General features: G+C 37.1%; 2 protein-coding genes across 2 annotated transcripts; one reads left to right on the top strand and one right to left on the bottom strand.

Moving 5' to 3' along the window:
* Positions 1–56: 56 nt before the first annotated feature.
* On the bottom strand, positions 57–3,371 carry LOC119983204 (inosine-5'-monophosphate dehydrogenase 2-like). The gene is made up of 4 exons (XM_038826918.1): positions 2,081–3,371; positions 1,221–1,400; positions 743–1,000; positions 57–509 (listed from the first exon to the last, which is right to left on the bottom strand). The coding sequence occupies exons 1-4, from the start codon at positions 3,083–3,085 to the stop codon at positions 438–440; spliced, it is 1,515 nt and encodes a 504-aa protein (XP_038682846.1). The 5' UTR covers positions 3,086–3,371; the 3' UTR covers positions 57–437.
* Positions 3,372–5,895: 2,524 nt separating this feature from the next.
* On the top strand, positions 5,896–16,612 carry LOC119982799 (DCN1-like protein 2). The gene is made up of 11 exons (XM_038826368.1): positions 5,896–6,167; positions 6,823–6,884; positions 9,324–9,460; positions 10,521–10,579; positions 10,779–10,802; positions 13,294–13,376; positions 13,467–13,531; positions 13,676–13,725; positions 14,821–14,922; positions 15,666–15,725; positions 16,100–16,612. Exons 1-11 carry the CDS (start codon positions 6,165–6,167, stop codon positions 16,208–16,210), a joined length of 756 nt encoding a protein of 251 aa, XP_038682296.1. The 5' UTR covers positions 5,896–6,164; the 3' UTR covers positions 16,211–16,612.
* Positions 16,613–18,882: the final 2,270 nt, after the last annotated feature.

Below are 18,882 nucleotides of genomic sequence, written 5' to 3'. Positions count from 1 at the left end.
TGATACAGCAACCACGCATGTTCATACCAAGACTTAATTATATACCAGATTCATCAAGTAAACAATTGAATTCATCTTATTACAACAATATAAAAATACATTACTGATTCAAATACTTTGGTTCGACATAAAAATACATGCATCACAATAATACTTATTGATCCATGACATCTTCCATTCTATAAAACTCAGATATACGTCTCACCTAATCGAGCCATACAGCAATAGCTACACATACAACCCAAGATTTGGCCCTTGTGAGAGACCCATCAAGGTGTCTAATTCTAGTTTACGCTCTGGATAATTTATGACCCCTCCATAAAGAGCTGATAGCAGATTAGCATGCTCAATCTTTCAAGAATGACCCAGATTGCATTGACTGCTGCTCGTGATACTACATTAAGGCCAAGAAGCTGCGCACCAAACATTAGCGTACTTCAAAAGTACTTCTTTTCATAAGAAACCAGTCCATGTATCCCACCTTCAACTTGTGCCGCTCCTGTGCGGACCTGTGCAAGATAAAGAAAAAGAAAACAGTATAACTACATGAGAATTGATATCATAATACTTGTACAGAGGTCAAATTAACAAGACCCGAGATACTAATATGACAGCTCCCATATGCCTAAAACTTCTATGATAAAATAACAACAAAAAGAAAAGAACTCGCCACGACCCTGCACCATGTACCATGCATATTCATTAATGTAATGCAGCGGAAAGCACAAAATCTTGATTATACCTCAAGTCTTAGAGCCCCTGATCTTAACAGATCATGTGCCAAGTCCATTGAGGAAGCACCGAGATCCTGGAACCCTTGCTTGACTGCTTGTAATGTGTAGGGTAAAAACTTCAGAACAGAACCTTTGTCAGCAACTGCTCCCACAACACCCTGAGCAATCTTTAGCTTAGCCGTATCACCCAAGTACCTTGCATCACTCCCTTTGGTCATTGCTTCCAAAGAACCCATGCCACGATATTTTTTAACCCGGCAGCCATTCTGGTACAACACAGTTTCAGAGATTATGTCAGCAATATGACTTAAAAAAATCACTTCAATCTAAATAGCAAAAAGCATGCACTTTCGTATGTCAAGCTAAAATGCTAGAAACAACGCCCATAGACAATCCACTGATTTGTTTTCCATCAGATGGGGGTTGAAATACGTATGTACAAGGACTGTCAACCTTTTACACTACTTGATCATGGTGATAGCATACCTGATACTCATAAGCCCCGGGAGCCTCGGTGCTGCCAGCCAAGAAACTTCCCATCATGACAGTTGATGCTCCAAGTACCAATGCCTTAACAATGTGTCCCGAGTTTGAAATCCCACCATCAGCAATGACGGGCACACCACTTTGTGCAGCGATTGATGAAACCTTGTAAACAGCAGTAGCCTGATAATTTTAAAGAGCCAAAATGATGTTAATGCATGAAAAGGTAGAGACACAGCCAAGGCAGCAAGAAAAAAGGCCAATTCAAGACCACTTGAAAAGTCACTATTACTACCAGATGAAGGTGATATCTATTAAGCAGTTCTTTGTATATGCAATTGCTAATACAGAAACTATTAGAATAGCATAAACAAACAGTTCACTACTGTTGCAATCTCTATCATGTAGAAGTGGAATCCAGTCACATACTCACATTACAACTACTGCATACAAGGGTATCAGCCACAACAGCTGAGTAGCTAGAAATGAAGCAGCACCAAGAGAGCGCACATATACAAACGGGAAAAAGTCTTCAATGTTTCAAAAAAATGGCATAGCTATCAGATATACCTTTCCCTCAATAAAAATGAACCACACCTTTAGACAACAGATGGAGCAGTTAACACCCTTTTAGCAGTTGAAGCTACCATAAGAGTCCATTTGCATCAAAAACAGTGCTTAATTACATATTTGGGCGCAGCATAGAGTAACAGTAGAGTTGGGAATAAACTTAAGGCAGTGTTTTATCAAAGAAAAAACTATTAAAATAAACACCTTTCTAATCATTCAAGCAGAACCCATAACCCACAACTCTGTTCTTAAGTACAATCAAATACTAGAATCAAGCAAAAGAAACCTTTTACCTGCCCTCTGCCAACCGCACAAACTTCTTGGGTGGTGCAAATGGAACCTGACCCCATCCCAACTCGCAACCCATCAACACCAGCCTCTATCAGATTCTTTGCCTGAGCCACCGTCACCACATTTCCGCCTATCACATCCAGCTCGGGATATGTTCTTTTCACATACTTTATCATCTCAATCTGGTAAATGGAGTTCCCTTGTGAGCTATCCAACACCACCACATTGGTCCCTGCCTTCACCAGGTGCTCTAGCCTCTCCTTGTCTGACTCCCTCGTTCCCATTGCCGCACCCACGATCCACTTCCCGTCCGGTCCCACACTCCCCTTCCCCAACAATCTGGGGTACCCCTTCAACCTCTCCACTACCTCCTTGGTTACCACATCGACAACCTCACCATCCTCCTTCTCCAAGACCACAAAATCCCGCTTCTTTTCCTCCAAAATCCCGTCAATCTCGCCCAAATCACAATTCCACGGCACACAGACAGATGAACGTTCAATAGACTGCATGTATTCGCTCACTTTTGCATCTCTATTCTTCAAATCGAGCCAATCACGTTTCCATGCACAACCCAACAACTTGGAATGGCCAGCCCCAGATTCAGTGACCAGAATACAAGAACTCTTATCGTCAAAGTCATCGAAATGACGTCGTGAATCCGGGGATGCGAATACCGGATTAGAAAAAATAGGGAGACGGCGCGACTTGGCATGGCGGACCATGGCGGCCTGAGAAGAAGGAGTGACGTTGGAGTGGATAATCCCGATGCCACCAATAGAGGCCATGGAGGCGGCCATGTGAGGTTCGGTGACAGTATCCATGGGAGAGGCTACGCAGGGGACGGAGAGGGCAATGTTTCGGGAAAGGCGGGTGGAGAGGGAGACAGCGTCGGTGGGGAAGTCGATGTAGTGAGGAAGAAAGATGACGTCGTCGTAGGTGTAAGAGTAGCCCTGGTCGAAGAGCTTCAGGGCAGCGTATCCGTCGTGGTCGGTTATGTTAGACATGTTGGCGGCTCAGGCGGTGACGATTCTGGTGTTGAGATATTAGGGTTTGGTGAAGACAGTCATAATTCATACATACACCTGTCCTTATTTATAGAGTTGTGGTGTAATTGAATATGAATTGATGTTGAAGGCTGATTCTTGATTCCACCATGCATGCAGCAATGCAGCATTGTTTAAAAGAAAGAATTTTGCAGGTTATCAAAGAAAAAAGCTACATACCATACCAGTATATATAGAGAAAGTGCAATCTCCTTTTCCTAAACAAATTCCAAGAAATATATATATATAACATGGACATGGTTGTCCCCGTCAGATTGCACTTCTCTATATATTGTAGCTGTAGCTTTTTTCTCTGATAAAAAGAGTGGTTTTGTTTTTCTTTTGAGATTTGGTGAATAAAGAGTTGTTTTTCTTTTGAGGATTTGGTAGAAGAAATGCCATTCCCACTCAATTTCATCCAAAAAATTCCTCCTTTCCTTTTTGCCTTCAGCTTTACATTGATGGAATAGAAGGGAAGAGAAGAGAACTTCACAAAAAGCCATGGACCCTCTTTTTTTAAAAAAAAAAAAATTCCCCAATGTTTTGTTGTTCTTATCATTCATTTTTTGAATGTTAAACTTACTTGACCAAATTCAAAAGTTTTAAATATAGGGAGTGAGCTTCATATTTTAATCTCTATTGTCTTTATTTTTCAACAATTATACATTAAAAAGTTATGTTCATAGATGATTTTTTTAGAAAGACGAAAAAATGAGCATATTTACACACTTGATGAAAATATCACAAATTGAAATTTGTTTAGGAATAATCAAAATGTTTTGTATCAAAAAGAAATCAAAAACTCTTATCTCCCATAAAGTAAATATACATAATTGCCCATAACTGATGTGGCTTGAACATGTCAATTTTGAAAGTTTCAATTTTATTATAATTGTATTTCTCTCTCCAATCTATCTTTTTATTCTCTCTATCCCTCTCCCTCCGTCTATCTCTATCCTCTCCATTACTCTCTCTACCCATCGTCTCTCTCTCTCTCTCCCCTCTATTCTCTCTCTTCTTTGTTTTATCCCTCCTTTGATGGACTTAGATCTGGATATGGTAAAAAATGGGTGATAGTTCTTGGTTGCATATATGAATCTGGAAAGAAATGGATGGTAGATCTAAGATATGGATCTTAAGAGAAGAGTGGTTGTTCTGAAGGAAACTCTGAATAATTGTCAAGGAAGATGGAAGGATAGTAATTTTTCACATGCCGAGGTGAGATCTTGATAATGTTTTCCTTGGAGAGCTCCTGAACAGTGAACACTAGGTACGCTCTAGAAATTGACGAGGGCTCCATGGGTGATCGATGACCCAACATTGACTGGTTCTGAATCTAATGACTCTTCTGTATCTTAGTTTTGGTAATGATGACCTATGGAGTACGAATAAGCCATTGCTTTGGTAGATTTTTGGTTTGTTTGTTGGGTAGATGGTTTGATGTGGCTCGGGGGAGATGGAGTGTAAAGAGAGGTATGGGTGTTGGTGTTGTGAATTTTGGGGTCTACTTGTTAAGTAATAAAATATTTTAACAATGTAATAAAATACTTAAACAATGTAATAAGAAGATGAACAATGTAATAAAATAAATGTATATGTTGTCAAAAACAATGTAATAAAATAATGAAATTTCTCAATGAGTCAAAGAACAAGATAGGGCTAGAAAAGTGAAAACAATAAAGATTGAAATTAAAAAATTTCAAGCCAAAGAGAAACATCCAGCAAAAGAATTCCACGTGATAGATTGCAGTAGCTTGAGCATACTCTTGCTTCAGCCAAGTCATGTGAACCAAAAACCAACAAACAACGTAATAAGAAGCTTAAACAGTGTAATAAGATGCGTAAACAATGTAATAAGAGACCGAAACAATGTCATAAAGATCTGTGTAGATCAAGAACAATGTAATAAAATAGTGGAATTTCTCATTCTATACAAATAATTTAAATGTTTTAAAAATCAATAATGAGGTTTCTCATGCTATAAAAAAAACAATGTAATTTAAGTAAATATATAGAAAATAATGATTTATCCTTCTTTGAAGAACAATGTATTTTTATTATTTTTTTAGTATTATAAATTGTTATTACATTGTTTGTAGTGTTATAGATCTTATTACACTATTTATGAAAATAGTGTAATTAAGAATGATCTGGTAAAACATATCGACAATGAGTCTCGTTGGAAAGAGTTTTGCATGTTGATTCCAAATATGTAATTTTTTTTCCCGAAATCTAATATGTATTTTGAGAAAAAAATGTTTTAAAATTTCAATTAATAAAAGAGAAGGTAAAAGAAAGTGATATCATGTAAGAGAAAAGTGGATATTTGAAAAAGGACTTATATATATATATATATATGTGTGTGTGAGAGAGCACCTTTTTTTATCAAATGATTTTGAATTAGCCATGTCATGTTTCATATGTGGCATGCCACATGTTTATGGATGATTATGGATGGTAATTTTATGGATGATAAGTGCTATCGAAAATAAATAATATTCAAGACGTGTCAATTTCAACCTAAAAATAGGAGTATTTTATTTTATAGGATAAAAAAGTAGAAGCTTTTCATAATTGTCCATAATCTAAGTAATATGAGAACAAATGTGGAGATCATTTTATATTAAATGATATTATGTATAATAAAATTAAAATTATGAACACATATTATTATTTTGGTAAAAAAAGATGTCATCCAGTTTGTCGAGTTTGGTCCGTCTAACGAACAGGCCTCAAAAAGATTCAAGCTTGGCTCGTCAACTCTAGTCGAGCCATTAATTAAGGAACTGCCTACCAACAGTAGCTTAAGAACGCCCGGTGTATTCAGATTTCAGACCCCTAAAATTGACAGAAGAGAAGAACGGCTCATTCTCTTTCCTCTCTTAATTGGAAAAAAGGAAAGAAAGGCCAAAAAAATAGCCCACGAAATACGATCTATACCAGAACCAAAAACACAATCCCTAATTGAAGTTCTCATTCGACTGTCACAGCTTGATTTGCAGAGAGTATTAGGGGTCTTACATCAACATCGTCTTCCAAGATGGTTAGTTACTCATTCCTCTGCTATTGCTTCCCTCTCTTTGTGCTTTTGGTATAAAGTACTTGTCTTTTTTTGTGATTTCTTTGTGGGTTTCTCTGTTAGTGGATACATGAAGTTGAAATCAGTTTTGCTGAATATAATTAGATGGGTGTCCCTTGTTCTGTGAATTCGAGTTTGAACAATTATTAATTTTTATTCGCTGGAGTCTCTGATTGGGTGCTCGGAAAGTTGAGGAAAAGAGAACGCTCACTATGAACATCAACAACGCCGCGCATGAACTAAAATTATACAACTTTGTTTGTTTTGCTTTGAAGTATACTAACATTTCATGCTAAGTGATTTGATAGCTCAAAGTTGAATCTTTTAAGGACCGGTAGAGTGAGAAATACTATTTTGATGAATTTGGTGACATCATAGTATCTTATATAGCCCTTAGAAGACAAAGGAAAAAATAAATAAATTTTGGATTGATGCTCATCCTTTGCTGTTTTATGTATCAAGATACCTTCATATGGTTAGGCATGAGTGAAAATGATTCTTTGATTACACTGGTGCATTCGACAGTAAACTTTTAACTTTAATTGGCTTTTTCGTCAAATGTCATTTATTGTGGTATGCATGTGTTTGATTGGTACATCTCTCGTTTCCTTATGGGCAGCACAAGTTGGGTAGAGGCCACCGTGACAAAGTCCAGCAGTTTATGACTATAACCGGAGCAAGGTAACCTCATAATTAGATGTTGTATCTCTTCTGTACTTAACTCATAATTTGTTGAACGAAGCAACTGCGTTGGAGGAACATTCCCAAAACGGTATGCGTTTGTCAATCAAGATCTGAAAATGCTCTTATAATGCTCAATACTTGGGAGACTCTTTTCCTGGGTTGAATCGCTCTAGAGAAAAATGATGTTAAAGCATAAGCCTAGCCATCTCGGCTATCTTTGGGTTGCACCCCCTCGGTGCTACTGCTGGTAGTAAAGTTTTTCCTTTCAAAAAAAGAAATGTTAAAGCATAAGCTTAGTGAACCATGTACTCATTCAACTAGTGAATGCCGAAAAGAATATTAGAAATCGGTTTCCTAGGAAAGAATCTTTCCATTTACATGAATATTAGTGGTAGTTTCTAAAAAAATAACATTTATGGTAATAGTAATTTTGGAAACCATTGTACGTTAATATAATGCACATATCTAGTCTATATTTAATATAATGCACATATCTAATCTATATTTAATATATAACTGTCCAATTGGACATTGGTTAAAGTCATATCAAATAACATCTGGCTTGAAAATTGGATAAAATATTTCAGTCTCGTGGTGGTTTGTCTGTTCAGTTGTTCAATACTTGATGTCAATATAGTGGGTTTTACCTGTTAAAAAGATCAATTTTCATTAAGCCGTTGTTTTGCTAGAGTATGCTAGTTAGCTGTGTCCTAAGGCTACTCATGGATAATGGTCGAAAGAAGTTGATTCTGTTTGACGAAACACTTATTGCTGTAGCCTGGAGGGGTTAAAGTTACATTTTTTAGATTCTGATTTGGAATCATTGATGTTAGGTTTGATTATATTGAATGGTAAAAGCAGTCACATGATAACGTTACTTGTCTAGTAGTTGGCATCTCACAAGCTTGACTTAACAACTGCCTCGAATTGGCACCCACATTAGTTTTGCCATTGTTATCTCTGCGTTTGTCCATTCGTCATTACCCTCCTCCCCAAAAAACGTCTTCTTTTCTCGGTAGTTAGTTGAGATGAAATGATTTGCCTTTTGTGATTTTTTGGTTGATGAATGATGATAAACAATAAATTGACAATTTAATGTGAAGAAGAATCGTTTGAGAGATCCTTTATGTCCGCAATTTTATTCGCACTAGTATATGGGTGTTGTGTTGAACCTAAATTGAACTATCAATCTTTAGCTTTTTGAATAGCAATGAGTTGGGCCTGTAATTTTACGAATGGGTTTTATGCTCAATACTGTTTCAAGCTATGAAAAATTATATTATTATTTATTAAATCTAGGGTAGGAGTATCACCGCTCGAAGATAAGTTGCAGGAAATCATGTAAGATGTTTAAACATGTATAATGTAGAGTATTGGTGCACTGGCGGGCAGGGTTTCAAATAGGAGATACTACAAAGAGATGAGAGAGCTACAAGAACAAAGTTCAATGCACCTGATAAGGAGGGCCATGTAATTTACAGGGTTATTCTATGTGTAGATTTAGATAGTAATGAATGGTGAAGGTGGATTCCAACTATTTTGTGTTTGAATTTGTATGGATGACCAAAAATTGTTTAGGATCAAGGTTTCGATGAGCATCATGATAAAGTTTGCATAGATTTATTTTCTCTCTAATTCATATGCAAATTTTAGATGTTTAATTAATTTTAAATTTTTATTTCGATCAAAATGCTTCTACAGCGTCCTTTAGCCTTGACCAGCATCAAAGCTGCCTCTCCGGCCTCTTCATAGAGGTCATTTCTGCTTGTTGGTTGTTGGTTGTGGTTTGTGACAGTCTCAGGTCAATGAGGTCATGGACCCATGCACTTGCTCTTGGCAGCAAAAAGTTTTACGGCTGCCACATGGTGTAGCTATTGCATGTTGTTTTGTCTTTAAAATGTCTCGAGTCTCGACAATAGTGAGAAAACCAGTTGTGGACGGAAAAATCTTAGACTTCGGACGGAAAAATCTTAGACTTCTTAATCAACAATCAGCTTTACTGTAGGTGTTTGAGCTTTGATAGGCTAGTAGCTGGTAATTCATTAGTTATCAAACACAATTTCATACTTGTTTTGAACTGTCATTAATCACTTGAGTGGCCCATTGGTGACATATCTCTATTTCAAGGCCTAGCTGTTAAAGGAGTTGCTATTGACTGAATGCAATGTGCGATTCGTATCTTTGGGTTGCATCTGCCTTTTTGCCCCTTAATAAAGTTTCTTTTGCGTTCACAAATTACAAAAATAATGCAAGGTGCACATTTTGCTGTTTGTTAATAACTTTTATGTATTTCGTTCTTATGGAGTGGACTGCGTCTTCTTAAACTAACAAATTTAATATGTATATGTGTCTGCATGATATGAGCAAGATAGTCTTATTTTGGTGTACTTGCAATTTTTTTATTTATTTATCTGTAATCCAACATGTTTGATGCAGTGAAAAGGTTGCTCTTCAAGTTCTTAAGGCAAGTGATTGGCATCTTGAAGGAGCATTTGATATGTTCTACAGTCGATCCCAAATCCAAACCCTTACTGACACTAGACATTTGGAAGAGCTTTACAATAGATATAAAGGCAAGATATGGCTTTGCACTTACTATTTGTCCCACAATCTTGTACTTATTTTCATTCCCTTTTTATGTCCATTGAGAGTGAAATGAAAGACTTTAGAAATCACTTTAAAAATTCACAAAGCCGCATCTAATTTGTCTCTAGATAGCCTTGAATCTTGGTGGTGGTATTGTAATACATAACATTGTCCAGAAACAAGCTGCTAAGTTCATTGATCACTGTTGCGTAAGTTCACATCTTTTATATTTTCTACGAATGGACCTCTAAATAATGAGAGAAATTATGATTGGATGTTTTCTGATACTTGGTAAGGTCAAAAGTGTTTGACCTAGGGGTGGTCGTGGTTTCCTGTGGTTTTTGTTGCTAGATGTTGACTAGTGGCTGCTAGTTAGTCATATTACTCATATGTTGGACTTGGCAAACAATGATAGAAATCCCTTGATTTGCTAATGGAAAATAACTCCCCCCCCCCCCCCCCCCCCAAGTCTTTAAGCTTGCTTTTCTCCAGAATTTCAGAATTTCTATACTTGGAATTGTAGAATGTATAGTCTTGTAAGTAGTCTTTTACTGCATAAACAGACCAAGCACATTGTCAATGGTAGAACTTAATGCTAGGAGTCAGTTGGGTTACAGCCGAACTACAATAAAGGTTTTCAAGACTAAATCACTGGCAAGTGGCAACTACCTAGATAATTTGGAAGAAGATTGCTGGCAGGATTTTTCTATTTTTTTTGCATTCAAAGGCCAAAGAGGAGGGGGAGAAGCTAAAATTGTAGTAGTTTTACAAGAAATTTTCAATACGCTTACCATTAGCTACCCATCGTCTCTATTACTTAGTGCTGTTTGCTTGGATCTTGCTACTTGATAAACGTTCGAGTCTCATGACTAGATTTAATTTTCATCCCGTAGTCAAGTGGGTAACTGATAAATGGAGGATATGGTCACAGAGAAAAGTTGCTCTTTCACATGGTTTCTCTAGTATCTGCATTTTTTTCCCAATTGTACAAGGAAATAGATTATGGTATTTGTGTTTACTGAGCTTTGATTTTCATGTGTTTTGCAGACCCTTATCTCGATATGATACTTGCTGATGGTATAAGTCTTCTTTGTAGTGATCTCCAGGTGACTATTCAATTGGCATCTATGTGATATTGTTGATCCCTGTGCTGTTTAAACTTCCAAAGTGATCGTTTGGGTACACATATTATGTTTGTTGCCAATGTATTTTATTAGACTTTCTGGTGTGTTTTGCACCATTCTGGAGGTAGCTAAGTCATTTCATTTTAGTTTTGAATAACATTTGAGCCTTTCTTTGCGGCAGGTCGATCCTCAAGATATCGTTACGGTATGTATTTGTTTATTCTTTCAAAGAACAATTTATATGTTTATATCCGCTTATAAGTCCTTTTACAATGTATACAATATAGTGATTTTCCCCAATTTCCTCAAGGAAGTTTTTACTTTAAACAAAATTTAATTTTGGTCTTTTGGAAAATTTTGATGCACGGAGATGATATTTATGGAAATTTTTGTCTGTATTTGACTCTCTAAACATAAAGGAATTTCTTGACTTCCTGATCACACGTCCTTCAGTTTACCCGGGGTTTGACTCTTATAGCTCAACTGATCTGGCTTTTTTTTGGTAAGTAACTGAGCTGGCATTGTCAACTGCACTATCTGAGAAATGGGTGCATAGTGCCAACGTAGTCTGGGCTGGGCTGAGCAGCGCTGCGTGAGGGGCTACTTGGGAGCTGGGAGGGGCAGCCAAAGGAGGGTGGGCCCTAGCCCAGTGGCTGCATGGTGCCAACATAGGTAGGCGTTGGCTCGGTAAGAGCAAGGGATCGTTACACACATCCCACATTGCTTAGATGTGGGTCTGAAGTGCTAGTTATAAGGGGGACCATGAAAGAATCTAGGTAACACAAGAGGGGGGGGGTGAATTGTTTTACCCTTAAAAATATGTCAAATTTGAGTTTAAACTTACTGATTTCAGATTACTTTAAATCTTATAGAAACTTGATATTAGTGAATATAAGCTTGAGGTCTAGGTTAGTTCAAGTAGGAATCAAGTACTAGAATTAAATACAACAAGCACACACACAAATAAACAAGTAAAGAGTAGGGTAAGAGAGTGCAAACAGATTTATAGTGGTTCGGCTACGTATAGTCCTACATCCACTCCTCAAGGCTCCTCCTTGAGAGTTTGAATCCACTATGATTTGCTTGTTGAAGAGCCAAGCCTCTCTCTTTACACCAGCTGTTGTTTAAAGTGCCAACTTCACTTTACAATGGCTGTTTTGGCTTACCAAGTGCCATCCTCACTTTCTTGTGATTTTGTAAGTTAACCACCAGCACTTAGACTCTTAATTGTGTGTACAAAGTGACTCTATAATGATCAAGGAGTGTACAATGAAGCTTGAGTATTTTCTGAGTAAGAATGAAGGCTTGAATGCTTGTAAAACTCTCAGAGAATTGGAATCAAGTTCTGTGTGGTTCTATGGAGTATATAGAAGCATTTATATGCACTAGAATTCCTAAACATGACCGTTGTATGGAGCTAGACCTTTTTGACTTTTAAGGCTTTGTGATCTTGAAAGATTTCAGCTCCCATTTGCAGCTATATTTCACTTCTTGTCTTCTCCATTTATTTCTTCATCTCTTCAATAATTTCAACTTCTTTTACAGCCAACTTTGACTTCTTATCTCTTTCACCTACTTCATTGCTTTTCTTTTCAACAATTGCAGCCATCTTTAACTTTTTGCAGTAACTTGAACATGTGATGTTTGTAGGTGCTAGGAAAGTCTTTATAATTTAATTTTCAACATGCTTTGCTAGCTGCCATTTCAAATCAGTTGCTAATCTTTCTTTTCTGCACTCATTCATTGAATTTCAGCAAGCTTTGACTTTATAGGATGACAACTTGTGATATGCTAACTTTTGTAAGAGTAGCAAAGGCCAAAACAACAAGACAATTCATAGTGAAATCTGGAACCTGAAACTTAGTGACTTGTAAGCTTGATTAAAAGCTTCATGTGTTGATCTTTGTTAGCCTTGCAAATTAAAGCATTAAAGGATAGAAACAAGTTTAGAATATAATTAAGAATGCATAGCAAACATAGAACACATATTTTGATCAACATATAGAATGCACACTTCATCATTAAAACTCATATCATAACAGACCAATCCCCTTAACTATCAGCCAATGGTTTTCCAAGAGGTGGGTACACCATTGTGGGCCTGTGAAGGCAAGCATGCCTGCTGATCTCGGCACCTGTAGTGGGGCTCACTCGATGGGGACCATTTGACTGGACCGGCTCTCTAGTGTGTCTTTGAGCCTAGAGGGACAAATCCGTGAGGGTCTCAGCCCAAAGCGGACAATATGGCTGGTGGTATGGGTTGGGTCGGGACGTTCTTATCACTCATCAATCTTTTGTCTAAGCCACGAAGAAGGTCGCACTTTTAGATTCTCGTTTGTAATAATGCTACTACATTGATAGAAGCTTTGCATGTTTTCTACGAATAGGTGTACAGGTACTTTGAACGAAATAATGTGCGAATATGTTTGTTTTTAATGCTTGGTTCAGCCAGGCCGGTAAAGAACTTTTTATTCTATTTCTCTAGTTGTGAATGCAGGCAAAATAAAGATGTGAAGGCTTCATCAACTCTTGTAAACCATTAGTAATACTTGTTTTTATGCTCTTGAATATACCTTTTCAGACCTTGAATCTCCTTTGGCAATATTTCTGGTGGAATTTTTATCTGGAAGGGAAATTGTTTCTGATAGTCATTTGCTTGGTTTCCTTATGATATGATCTGTTGTCCTGTGCTGCAGTTGGTTGTTTCATGGCATATGAAGGCTGCAGCAATGTGTGAATTTTCCAAGCAGGAGTTCGTCGGTGGATTACAGTCACTAGGGTAAATCTATAAGTACTTATATTATTTCATTAATAGCTTGAGACTAGTATCATTTAGAACTTGTTGAAGGATAAACATTTCTGATGGCAGGATAGATTCTTTGGACAAGTTCCGTGAAAGAATACCATTCATGCGCTCCGAGTTAAAAGATGAACGTATGCATGGTTTCTTATATTATTAGCAGTTACCTTAGGAATATATTTAACGTTACATATTTCATGTGATCCGCTTCTTTGTTACTCTTGGTCCATCTTTTATGCTTTTGTTCTGAGATTATATCTGCTGATTTGATTGTGCAGAAAAGTTCCGTGAAATTTATAATTTTGCTTTTGGCTGGGCAAAGGAAAAGGTACTTGTATGATGCATATTGATTCTTCTTGGTATATATTCTTGAAGATTCCTCTAAAAGGCTCATATCTATCATTCAAATGGTTAATTATTTAACTATTTCTCTGGTGAAAATGCTAAAGTAGGATGTGTCTTAGATATAGAAGTCAGCTCTAACTTGCATGTAAGTGTTCTGCATCTTGGGGCAAACAAAAAATTGTGTCCTACTCCTACATCAATCATTCAAGCCACTGTCCTAAAAAATATAACCAAAGGAATTATTTCTTGTACTTCGCTAAAATTTCGTTATGGAGAAACCTGTAGCCTAGTGGTAGAGTTGCTTGATACAACCTACAAAGGTCAGGTTCAAATCATGGAAACATCCTGTCAGCTTATGAGGGTAAGGCTGCATACATCGTCCCTTCTATTTGTGTGATCAAGTGGGCTGCCCGAACCATTGCTGATAACTTATATTCCTGAGGAGGATGCTAATAAGGTGAAAGGGTACTCTAAAATTTACGAATGTGAAGGTGGAATCCATAGAGACATGATTTTTGCTGATGCAAGATGTCGAGTTATGTTGCTAATAAACCTTCAATGTGATGAAACCTGTGAACGCATGGATTGGGAGTGCTTAAGAGAACCCAGAAGTAGAGGTCAAGTTAACTAAAAATTAGTTGATATACTGCAAATTGGGGAATAAGTGGTGCAAATTCGATATACTGCAAATTGGTGAATAAGTGGTGCTAATTCATATACCAAGATCCATAATCAAAAGCAAAACTCCGTGCATGCTAGTCCTGCTCTCTTCTCTCTCTCTCTCTCTCTCGTGTGTGTTAGTGTGCAATGCCTTCATGGCAATTTTGATTAGATATATTCATGCATTGGGTGGGTCATTATAATTATTATTGAACACTTTTTGAAGTTACAAGTGTGTTCAAATTCTTATTTACTCTGCTTTTGGACTGGTGATTTTTACCATTGTAAAATCTGAGACATAGTCTCAGATTATAATTTCAAATTGCACATTGATCTGGTTTCTTCTAGCAATATATTATTGACATATTGTACTCATCTTTTTCATGTGCAATAAGCTGATGTCTCTGTGGTATTCCAGGGTCAGAAGTCATTGGCATTAGATACGGCAATTGGAATGTGGCAGTTACTGTTTGCTGAAAAGCAGTGGCCATTGGTTGATCACTGGTGTCAGTTCTTACAGGTAGCATTTTGAAGTGTCCATTTTAATTTATCAATTCGTGGTTGAAGATGGTGCTCTTTGAAAGTAGCCTGTCTTGTAACTTGAATTAACATGTATTGGATTGCCCTGCACATGCAATGTTTATCGTACGAGCTAAGGCAATGTTCAAGTGCTTTGACTCTTGCTTGCATGTCTGCAGAGAGGCTTTCTGACCAAGTGACATATTACATTCTCTGGAATTGAGCCAATCTTAAAGGGTTGTGTGATTTGAAGCATTGAGTTGTATCTGTAATTATTTCATGGAATACTCTATTTTAAACTAGTGTCCTTTATCTTTTACATCTTACCATTTATGTGCCATACATCGGACCTGTTATGGATATCCCTGAATGTCTGTGCCAAGTAGATGTCTTTGTTTATGGTTATCTGAAGTGTCCAATGCAGTTTCCGTCACTAATTTTTTGCCGAGATGAAGAGTTGTTTAATTTTTTTCAGTATCCTAGCTGGTTTTTGCTTCGAATAGTATTACATTTATCATTTATATGAAAGTTTTCTGCTCAAAATCCCCAAGATCCTTTACTGGAGACTATGACAGAAATTCCAATACCCAATTTTAAATTGTAGGTGAATTTGCATATCGTAGTAATGCATGCTGCCGAATTGGTGCTGTCAACTCCATATGTGTGGATGTATTATCTTTATGCGTTCAATAATTATTTGTTCCTTGCTTTTTTACTTTTATCTTTTGTTACCTCATATTTCAGGAGAAGCATAACAAAGCGATCTCTAGAGACACTTGGTCTCAATTACTGGAATTTGCAAGGGTAAGATCTGAAGCATCAAAATGCTTGTTTTAACTCATCAATTGTTTTTGATAGGTAAGCGGGAGTGGGGACTAACCCAATTCGAGTATATGCCTTGACCACCTCGGCTAAGGAGTTGTTGGTAGCTCATCACACTTATATGTGGCAACCAGTCTATCTATGAATACCTGTCTTCAAAAATCCATACAATAATATGACTTAGGCATTGGTTAAGTTCACAGCCACAAGCTGTAGATCAAGTGTTTAAATTCACTTGAGAGAGGAATGAGTTTTTAGTTGTTTAATCTTTCATATGCCTTGAATTGGATTTACTCTGATTTGATTGATACTGTCATGATAAGACTTATATTTCCTGATTGCTTCTGAATATGCAGATTGTAAATCCTTCGCTATCAAATTATGATGCTGAAGGTGCTTGGCCTTATCTTATCGATGAATTTGTCGAGTACTTGAATGAGAATGGCATTGTGCAAAAGGGTGAGTAACGATTGGAGCCAAAATCTGATGATGGCTGGTGGTGGTGTTTGTTGATGTCAGGAATGCAGCATTCCCTTGGATTGAGTTGTGCAATTGTTGGCGCTTATTTATCTTCAGGAATAAAGACAAGCAAAAATAAACTAAAGAAAGAAAGAAAGAAAGAGAGTAGTCCCTATTTGAAATCACAATGACAGTGGTTTACTGCATTTTTTTTTGATGTAGATGGATATGATTTGTACATTGTGAGTACTTATTGGGCAGCAGGGTTTCTGAAATTGGGTGTGAAACTTGTTTTGAGTTTTATTATACCTTGAATACGGATCCATTGTTTTAAGTTGTGTGAGGAGGTGGAGCATGAACATTTTGCAATTACTCCTATTAATTTATTCAGGTTTGTTTGTTGAATCCTACAACTTGCCTGCCTAGTCACACTTGTATTGTTTGGACAAGATAAAAGGGTATTTAATTCTGCTCTCTCCCTATGTTTTTGTGCACCATATTTTGATGAAAGTCATGAATACAATTAGTTAGTTTGATGAAAGTCATGAAACAATAGTTTGCACTAACCTTGTTTGTTTTTACTGCAAAATAGTCTCTAATGAATTGTTAAAGACTACCCAATTAATAATTTTTTTGTTTTGACTGCACAATAGTCTAATGAATTCAATTGTTAAGACTACCCAAAGGAATATTTTTTTTGCTTTGACTGCAAAATAGTCTAATAGACTCGCCAAATAATAATAATAATAATAATAATAGTGAGTAAGAAACAATAATAAGATAACAACCCTCGCACAAGAGATGGAGATGGAGATGGAGAAGAAAGAGTTACAGAAGTAGGAAGTCTTCATTACTGTCATTATTTGCAAAACTGATTTTACACAAAAACCAAAACAACTAATATAACCGACTTAACATCCCATTAATATTCTGTTAAACTTAACAGATTAACAGGTATTTTAACAGCTAATAAACTACTACACTTTAACAGAATATTATATATATATCTACTAATCTTGAACTTGACTACCGAATCCATCGAAAGCTTCCCAATGGAAATGGTTGTTATTATTGAACTCCTGCTTCTTTTCTTCATGATCATAATAAGGTGTTCTACAAACAGGACACCTTGTATGACCCTGATCCGTCCACTGCCCTATACAACCCTGGTGAAAACCATGTTTGCACTTCTTCAATCTCATCGCCTCATCTCCTCCTCCTCCTCCTCCTCCTCCTCCTCCTTGTAACAACTCACACAGGCATATTGTGCACCTCTCCAGCCGATCTCCATCAAAATCCTCAATCACCTGGTCTGATAATCGGGTCGGATTTGGCGTGTCCCCAACCTTGATTAAGGAGTTACACAGCTCAACAAAAGAGAAAACCCAGATAATGAAGTCACTGAAGAAATCAAGAAGAGCAAACATATTACGTATTGGAGAGGAGTAGTAGTAGTAGTAGTAGTAGTAGTAGTACATATGTTCTTCTGGTACTTCTCCAATATACCCCATTGAAATGAAAGAAACAAGTATACAGGGATCAAGAGGAAGCGATACAGAAAAATAAGATAATATATCTTGGTAGCTGAATTATGCAACTGGAGCCCCAAAGAGACATGATATATATCGTAAAATAAGCGCGCGCACACATATATATATTGTTGTTGCGTGTAGTATATTGCCAACAAATAATTAAATGCTCGCACATTTGACTTCAAGTACATTAATTGGAATGTTATCACACATTTGTTTGAGACTAAAAGCAAGCATTGACCAAAAGGGACTGAGTGGGAAACCGGTACCCATGTACCGGTTAATTATCCTGTACAGCAAGTGAACCGTTGGATTTTAAAAAGTAAATCCAACGGTTCACATCAAACGCCCCTATTTTTTTCCCTAATTACTAAGCCTGACTTTTCATCTCCCTTCTTCTCCGATTCTTCTCCTCTTTCTCTGGCTAGTGCTTTATCTTCACCGACGAAACTAATGGCGGACGACCAAACTCGTATATGAAGACGGTATATCAGGCGGCGAAGTCACCATTATATATCCAGAAGAATCAACACTTCATCTGGTGTCTCAAAATAGCCCAAGTCACCATGATATTTTGTATTGATACTGAGTCTGATGTTATGTTAGAGCTATTGAGTGCTATTACTACCAAATATGTTGAATTGGAGATGCACTCTACTTGTTCGACAATATGTCTGAGGGGGGTTATGTTCTGGCTTTGAGGCTCCATCAGTTACTGTTATTACCACCGAATATGTTCTAGACTTCTAGTGTACAATAATTACTAGTTTGGTGATTGTTCTGTTCCATGATAATGTCGCATTTTGATGGTTGTTGTGCTTGGGTACTTAGTTGACAACTATATCTCTACTGGTAAATGATTTGTGTATATGGGTGTCCTCCTATTTGGCTTATCAACAACCTCAATCCTCTCAGAAAAAGCTATCTTATTATGTGCCAATTCTCAACAGAACCTCCAATAGACGACCAAAGGGGCTTTAAGAAGCTGACATCAGAGACGAGTCCGGTGGTTCTGTCGGTGAAGATGAAGGCATAGCCAGAGAAAGGGGAGAAGAATCGGGGAAAGGTGGGAAAGATGGGAGAGAAAAGTCGGGTTTAGCTATTAACCGGTAAAAAACAGGGGGCATTTGATGTTAACCATTGGATTT

Source organism: Tripterygium wilfordii, chromosome 17, assembly GCF_013401445.1.
Source record: "Tripterygium wilfordii isolate XIE 37 chromosome 17, ASM1340144v1, whole genome shotgun sequence".
Lineage (NCBI taxonomy): Eukaryota > Viridiplantae > Streptophyta > Magnoliopsida > Celastrales > Celastraceae > Tripterygium > Tripterygium wilfordii.
This window is presented reverse-complemented; position numbering and strand designations above follow the sequence as displayed.

What these genes read in the sequence shown, in the direction of transcription:
- LOC119983204 (XM_038826918.1), bottom strand. Translation starts at nt 3,085, where the DNA reads ATGTCTAACATAACCGACCACGACGGATACGCTGCCCTGAAGCTCTTC. An exon ending in CCGGGGCTTATGAGTATCAG is followed by an intron (nt 1,001 to 1,220) that starts GTATGCTATCAC and finishes GTGTTGTACCAG; the next exon opens with AATGGCTGCCGGGTTAAAAA. An exon ending in CAGGGGCTCTAAGACTTGAG is followed by an intron (nt 510 to 742) that starts GTATAATCAAGA and finishes TATCTTGCACAG; the next exon opens with GTCCGCACAGGAGCGGCACA.
- LOC119982799 (XM_038826368.1), top strand. An exon ending in ATGACTATAACCGGAGCAAG is followed by an intron (nt 6,885 to 9,323) that starts GTAACCTCATAA and finishes TGTTTGATGCAG; the next exon opens with TGAAAAGGTTGCTCTTCAAG. An exon ending in TTGGCTGGGCAAAGGAAAAG is followed by an intron (nt 13,726 to 14,820) that starts GTACTTGTATGA and finishes GTGGTATTCCAG; the next exon opens with GGTCAGAAGTCATTGGCATT.